This window comes from Nylanderia fulva, unplaced genomic scaffold, assembly GCF_048542155.1.
Source record: "Nylanderia fulva isolate GAGA-0341 unplaced genomic scaffold, ASM4854215v1 Scaffold189, whole genome shotgun sequence".
NCBI lineage: Eukaryota > Metazoa > Arthropoda > Insecta > Hymenoptera > Formicidae > Nylanderia > Nylanderia fulva.
The window spans coordinates 123555-131422 of NW_028190150.1; the positions used below are offsets into that span (position 1 = coordinate 123555).

Sequence of the window (7868 nt, forward strand, 5' to 3'; positions counted from 1 at the left end):
TCGCTCCGACGGGAGAGGGGCCCATACCGCCCGCGCTCCTCTCCTCCTCGCTCCAGGGAGAGGGGCGTATACCGCCGCAAATCCAGGTGGGTACCCGCTTCCTCTCGAAATGCGTGCTCTCCTTTTTACCTTTAATGTCGCGTGCGCCTCGTAAGATAAAATTATCGATTTTGCCGCAGCAGGATGTCTTATTCATCTCGTAAGATAATAATATCGTATTTTTCGTCGCGCGCTGTCTCTTTCTTTTCTAGTGGTTGCTCTCTCGCAAAAGTATGTACGGGTGGCGCGCAAATAAAGTACACCATGAATATATACATATAGTATTTATTTGTCTGATATTTAATACATAATTATATATAAAGTTTTCACATTCGATATAGTGTGATAAGTTTCAAAATCCGTCAGACCGAGCTCGTAGTCCGCGTCGCTCAAATCTATGGGGGAAAGTAGCTCGCCGCGAGGACGGCTAACTCTTCCCAGTCAATGTTAGTGTTAGCGACATGTTGACAAAAACGGAGTTAAATAACGCAATGTCAGTCTTTAAATTCGCTGCAAGTTGAACTAAAATTCAATCTCTCGGAGAAATGTGCAAGCACAACTGTCCGCAGATACTCTGATCATACGTTTGATAAGAGGTGTAATTGTATTCCAATTTCGGCACGTTAAATATCGCACCAATTCCTCGGGTGGTCGAAGATATTGCCAAAACTGTCAAATAGATTGCGCGGATTCCCCTTTTTGCATACGCCACCCATGGGGCCGTCTGTGCTGTCCATATTGACGATACCACTCTCATTTTCTCGCGCGCCATTATCGGGTAAATTATTGCGCATAAATACACCTTTAAAATATGGAATGTGCATACGTTTTGCAAGTTGTAGCAATGGCACATTGTAGTTAGCACCGTTGCGGCAATTTTTAAACGTTTTTTTGACGTTTTTTTTTTCCTCGCCTCTTCGTCCATATTTGTAAGGGGCGAGATACAGTCCCGCGGCTTCCATGGCGCGATTGTGGCGTAGTATCTCTTGCACTGACGTTGCGCGGCTTTATGTCGTTTACACGCTTTTGCTACGCCAGCCGTCATCCGCCGACCAGGGATCCGAGCGCGCCCAGCATTGGTAAAATCGGTAAAAATGCGCGCCTCGTTTCGCTGGCCGAAAGTACCCTCCTCTTCGTCTTCCTCTTTTCGTTTTCAAGCCCATGCCGAGCTTCGTCTTGGCCTTCATCGCTGTCCAGACAACTGCGGGCCAGCGGCTCTCCTCCACCGAGACTCGAGTCTTTCGCGACGATGCGAGTTTTCGCTTTCTCGGCGATTACCTTATCCGTCCACGTGTCTCTCGGTGAGTTCGCTGCTCCGAGAGTACGCTATATCGTGTTCACGGCACGCCGCGTCCAATGGGTTGACACCTTGATCACCTCTAGCCAATCGCTTTTCCAAACGAGTTCCCGGGCCGCAAAATTGATAGCCAGGAATATAGAAGCTCGACCGGAAGTGCGTTTATCGCACGATTTAATAGACCTGTGCCTATTTTCGTTGAACATCCGTTGCAATCTCTAGACATTACTGAGCAAAGCGCGAGTCCGCGCAGCTATAAATAGGCGGACGTTGGAGGTTAAATCGGGAGTGAGAAAATGAAATATTCGTGCGACAACCTCTGACGATACGAGTGATGAATTACGACGACAGAGTACGCTGCAGCGTGAACGAAGGTGTGCGCAAACACGGTACGATGCTACCGACAACTATACGCGCGATCGTTTGCGGCCCTTCAAACTGCGGTAAAACCAACGTGTTGATAAGCCTGCTGGAAAGTCCGCACGGTGTGCGTTTCGAGAACGTGTACGTGTACTCGAAATCGCTGCAACAGCCGAAATATCGCTATTTGGAAGATTTATTGACACCGATTGACGAAATCGGCTACTTTACATTCTCCAATAACAGTGACGTCATTCCACTCAGCGAAGCATGTCCAAATTCAATTTTTGTCTTTGATGACGTGGCATGCGACAAGCAAGATACGATAAGAGAGTACTTCTCAATGGAGCGCCACTCGAACATCGACTGTTTCTATCTCTGTCAGACATACGCGAGAATACCGAAACATCTTATACGCGACAACGCGAACCTGCTAATCCTATTTAAACAGGACGCCACCAATTTGAAGCACGTGTACAACGATCACGTGAATACCGACATGTTGTATGAGGATTTCAGTGAGTTATGTCGTACTTGTTGGCAGCAAAAGTATGGATTTCTAGTGATAGACAAGGACAGCTTGCTTTCGAACGGGCGATACAGAAAAGAATTTAACGAGTTCGCGATAACCGCAGAGCCATTAGTCGTCGCCAACAATCCTCCCAGTCGAGAGAAACTCTAGAGAGTGCTGCCGACATGGCTGATAATATTCGCGAGCGTGAAAAGGTTGCCAAGGAGATTGCGAAGACGGCCGAATCGATCCGCAAGAAACACCGCGCTCTGAAGACCGGAAAGATCGATGATGATATCGCTGTCAAGACTCACTTTAAACCTATTATCGAGTTCGCTACAAAAGATTGTCGATAACGCGACGATTTTGGTGAAAAACGAGCCTAACACCGACGATGACGACGGTGTGAAGATTGAGACACAGTATGAGGGGGAGACACCGAAAAAGAGAAAACATAAAACTATCAAGCGATATAAAGAGGAGGAGGAGGAATTGAAAAAGAGAAAATATGATATTTCGAAGCCATTGGACGCTTCACTGCCGACAACATCTACATCGATAAGCGCACAACCTGTGATACCCAAAGCACTCGTAGACGAAATGTTTTGGTAATCACGCGTAAACCTGTCCGAAATACCTCTTCGACACTGGTTAAGATCGCCGGAAGGTCGACAAATGATGCGAAAGAATTTGGGACCATTAGGACGAGAATACATGGACGCTCTCCTCGGTGCTGATGAGAAGAAAGAAATTGATAATGTATACGGAGTCTATTTCGGCGAGAATGAAATGCGGCTCGGCAGCAAGCGATTTGCGATTGACAAAGATGACAATATAATCATAGGCGACACGCGGTACATTGGAACGCCCGGATTGTACGAGTTGATCTTCAAGAAAAGACCCGATTACCAAGAGGACAATTTGCAAAAATACAAGCACATATTATTGGCGACAAACGTGCATAAACGCAATTTTGATGCGCAAGGTCGTGTGAAGGGTAGCAAGGGGGACAAGTACAAATATTTAATCGCACCGTTGACGCGGGTGGAGAGCCCAAAATCTGGCACTGGAATGCCTCGCGCTATGACGCTAACCGACAATAAGATTGATTACGTGCACTGGGACGACCCCAACGAGCTAGTGAATCGCTTACGATTGCTCGACGCTTCGCGCCAAGCCGGCAACAACGCGCACGACAACGAGATCCTGTCGATCATCGAGGAACTGCGGGAAGCGGGCATTATTATAAATTAAACAAGGGTTCCGACAATCTATTTAGTCCATCGCGTGACACTCTACAAAGCATTGCAAAAAAATGTCTATCAATAAATTTGGATTATTCAAGAGGAGAATTGATACAACCGACGATCATTGGCACACATTGATGAGAAGATGTGTGCGTAAAAACGCTCTATGTCGCGTCGCTGCAGATTTTGACGCGAGATCGTGCAAGATTCGCCGTGTAGCGCAACCTGAGGCGGATACTGATGCCGTCAACAAATTGTACCTGGAAGAGTGCTTTAAAACATTGATGGTCCAACAGAAAGAGTTAGATGAGAAGCTGGCTGCGTTAGAGAAGGATGTACGAGCGTTGGAGACTGCGATAAAAGAACTTTTGCGTGCACCAAACACTATCTCAGACATCTAATGAGCGGTTGGCTCGGAAACGTCTATCAAACAAACGTCTAGAAGAAGGGATTCTCGAGTGGTTACGATCGACGTGCTACCAAACAACAATGAGTGGTATCAGTGACCGACCCGGAAGCAGCAGTGAACGACCTTTTTTTTTTTTTTTTTTTTTTTGACGCTGGGAAAACCGTCATGGTACCACGCACCCCCGGGTAGAGGTGCGGGTTAGGAGGTGTAAGACTCCTTACACTCTCAAGGAGGTGTGGGACTCCTTGTTCCCCTTGACCGAGCCACGAATGGTTCGACCAGGGGGCCCAAGTCCTACCTCACTAAAACCCCAGCGGGTGTTCATCCCGGGCGTTGGATGGGGGACGGCGAGGATGCCAGTTTCCTATGCCGTCCCGCCGCCCCCTTCCCCCGCCAAGCCGTCTCCGGGGAGCTGCCTCGACCTTGCGGCCGAGACCCCTCCCCGACCGCACAGTCAATGACTGTGCGGTTCCTTCGCGGTTGCGGTGCGGGGCAACACCAACCCCACACCGCGCCCTCCCAAAGAGTTTGGGGGGCGGGGCCATGGCTCGAGAGCTCCCGCTCGAGCCATCGCCCCCCGCCCCCCTGGTGGACGCATCCCCCGGATCCCCTAGAGGGTGATCCGGTTCGGCGTTTCACCAGGGGAGCCCTCACCAGGAGGTTCCTCTCAGGAGGAGAGGAGCCTGCTCGTGGACGGTGTTGCCCTCCCACCGGTGCCTTATGGCTCTCGGTGAGAGGGCTCCGCGCGTCACGTCTTCACAGAGAGGGACCCCAGGCGCCCCGGCCGGACTGGCGATGCCTGCCCGCTGGGGACACGTGGCCCCCCCTCGGCCCCCCCAGCTGCGGCTCCCACCGCTCCCGTGGGAGTTAGGATTCGGCCGCAGCCGAGGGGGTTTCCCGTTCGAGGGCGCGGACGCGCCGACCCCCGCCTATGCGAGACGACACGCCCGCGCCCCAGAACCCCGAGAGGCCTTTGGGGGGGGGGAGCCATGGGACTTAAACATCTCCAGCCCCCCCCGCATCGTACTTAGACGACAACGCGGGTGTATTGTGGGCGAACCCCCCCCGATCCCCGCCACCACAGATGGGCAAGCCCACCGATGGCGGGGAAAGAGAGGGTCCGCCCCCGTCTCCCATACTCTCGTCCCTCTTCCCTCCTCTCCTTCTGAGGGCATACCCCCACCGAGCCCCACCACCGGCGAACCAACCCACCGACGGCGGGGGAGGGCGGGGCATGTCCCCCTTCTTCTCCACGTTGCCGCTTCTTCCCCTAGCATCGGAGGCGCACCCCCCCCCAATCCCCGACATCACAAACGGCTAAGGCCGCCGGTGCCGGGGAAAGAGGGGGCACGCCCCCATCCGCTCGCTGGCCTTCCTCCTCCTCTCCGCTGTCCTCAGCCTCTCCCTCCTCCCATTCCCTTGCTCTCTCTCCCTTCTTCTCTCTATCCCGCTCCTTCTCCTCCTTCTGCCGTAGCAATTTTTCGCAGAAGGAGGAGAAGGCCCTCCATGCTTCTTCGCTCTCCGTGATCTTTTTACGATCACGGGGAGCCTCAGGTCTCTCCCCACTGCGGCCACTAACTCCATTCGTTCTCCCGCCCAGGCAACACAGTCCTCAAGTGTGTGCTGGGCGGTGTCCCGATGGTGGCCGCAATGGTGGCAGCGCGTGGTGCGTTCCTTGCCTATGCGTCTCAGGTACTCACCTAAAGCACCCATGCCCGGTGAGCATCTGAGTCATGCGGTATGTCACACTCCCGTTTGCCCTGCCTAGCCATTGTTCCAGGCAGGGCTGGATGGCCCCGACGGTGCGCTGTCCGGGAAGATTGGGATTTTCCAGTCCCTCGGACCATTCTTTTATTAGGCACCGCCGGGTATGGACCCTCAGGTTACGCCGGATACTGTCCGTCACTATGGTGCCCCCCCTTTGCAGCCCGCGTGTACGTTTGTATACCTCGGTGTACATTCAGGCTAGCAATTCGACGGGGGGCACTCCGGCTGCCGTCCAGTTGACCGTACGGAACCCCCTGCAAACTCTGTTGGCGACCCGCCTTTGTAGCTGGTGCAGTGAGTCCTGCAGCTTGCGGGTCGCCCCCAGTTTCTCCGCCCATACGGGGGCTCCGTACATCAGCATAGCATGGACAGTTCCGGCATATAATCGGCGAACCCTTTCGTCGGGCCCCCCGAGATTCGGCAAAAGCCGACATAGGGCCATCGCGGCCCTTTCCACTCTCGGGGTTATCCGGCGAAAGTGCTCGCCAAACGTCCATTTACCATCCAGGTGGAGACCCAGATATTTCATCTGGGTCCCCACCTCTACGGGGGCGTTTTCCACCATTATTGTGGTTTTGGGTTGCGCCCCTATTCTTTTATTGTGAAAAAAGACAGCTTCCGTCTTTTGGGGCGCCACCCTCAACCCAATATCTTTAATCGTCCGCACCACGCGCGCCACTGCCAGGTTGGCACGTCCCTGCGCTTCTCCCCAGGTGTCTCCCCCGGCCAATATCAGGGTATCGTCAGCATAGCATATTGCCTGACAGCCGGGGGGGAGGGCAACCCGCAGGGCGATGTCGTACGCAAGGTTCCACATCAATGGTCCCAGGACCGAGCCTTGCGGAACCCCACACGACATCTCCCTGCTCTGCTCCTCGGCGTTTCTGTCCATATAGACCAACTGTCTATCCCGGAAGTAGTCCGCTAAGACCGACACCAGGTATGGGGGGACCCTGTGGTATTGCAGGGCCTCCCCCACCCGGTGCCACGGCAGGGTGTTGAAGGCATTTGATATATCGAGCGATACCGCCAACAACACCCCGTCTTCCCTCGTTACGGCCTCCACGACCGAGCGAACCCGCAATATTGCGTCTACCGTCGATCGCCCGGCCCGGAAGCCGTATTGTTTCTCATCCAACTGCGGACCACTCCGAGACAGGTGGTGGACGAGGCGGTCTGCGATGATCCTTTCTAGGATTTTTCCCGCCTCGTCCAGCAGACAAATCGGTCTATACGCCGAGGGCAACTCCCTTGGTTTGCCCTCCTTCGGAAGAATGGACTACATTTGCCTTCTTCCACACCCGGGGAAAGGAGCCCGTTTTGAGGCACTCGTTATACAAGTGCCTCATGGGCTCCGCTAGATCCTTGAAGGCAAGGGCCCATGCCTTCCCGTGGACGCCGTCAGGTCCGGGGGCTTTCCCCCTTTTAATTTTCCTGACGGCGTCCCTTAACTCTCCTCTCGTGACCCCCATCATTTCCTTGTTCCACTCCTGCTCCCGCTTCTGAATTTGATGACTATCAATTCGCGGGAACAGGGTGTCGATTACTTTTTTTACGAGATGGGGATCCATGGTTTCCGTTTGAGGGGCCGTCCCTCCCTTGAGTTTATTTAAAACCATTTTATAGGGACGACCCCACGAATCTCTGTCCAGAGAGGAGAGCAGTTCCTCCCATGCCCTTGCCTTCGCCTGCCTTATGGAGGCGCGTAGGATGCAGCGTGCTTCTCTGTACGCATCCCACGCGTCCTCCAGGCCTTCCGGATCTAGCAGCGCGTGCCTTTTCCTCCTGTGGATTTTCCTTCTTGCTTGGTCGCAGGATCGCCTCAGTTCTGCAATATCCTGCGACCACCAATATGCCTGTCTTTTAGGCCTATTCTTCACTCGAGGCATGGCTACGTCACATGCCTGTGTTATAACATTTTGTAGCCATGCCCTTTGTTCCTCTGGACCTTCCCTTTGGGAACTGTCCACTATTAGGGCCGCGTTTATCGCGGCTAGGAATGCATCCTCATCCATTTTTCTGAAGGCCCATCTCCTGGAGCCGGCCTCTCTGAGTAGGCGGCGCTGTAAGACCTCCTTTGTGAGGGTGGAGACAGAGAATGTGATGTATCTGTGGTCAGAATTTGTTTCCTTCTCCGTCTCCACCCTCCAACCGTGTATTAGTCTTCTGGCAGTGCGGGTCGCCCACGTTAAGTCGACTATTGACCCGCCCTGCCTCCTCTAACACGTCTCTGTCCTC

The 7868-nt window shown here is 53.5% G+C and overlaps 1 protein-coding gene across 1 annotated transcript; it reads left to right on the plus strand.

The window, feature by feature from the left end:
• The first annotated feature begins 2885 nt into the window (after positions 1–2885).
• Positions 2886–3461, plus strand: LOC146723534 (uncharacterized). The gene has a single exon (XM_085481646.1). It carries the CDS (start codon positions 2886–2888, stop codon positions 3459–3461), a length of 576 nt encoding a protein of 191 aa, XP_085337772.1.
• Positions 3462–7868: the final 4407 nt, after the last annotated feature.

What these genes read in the sequence shown, in the direction of transcription:
- LOC146723534 (XM_085481646.1), top strand. Translation starts at nt 2,886, where the DNA reads ATGCGAAAGAATTTGGGACCATTAGGACGAGAATACATGGACGCTCTC.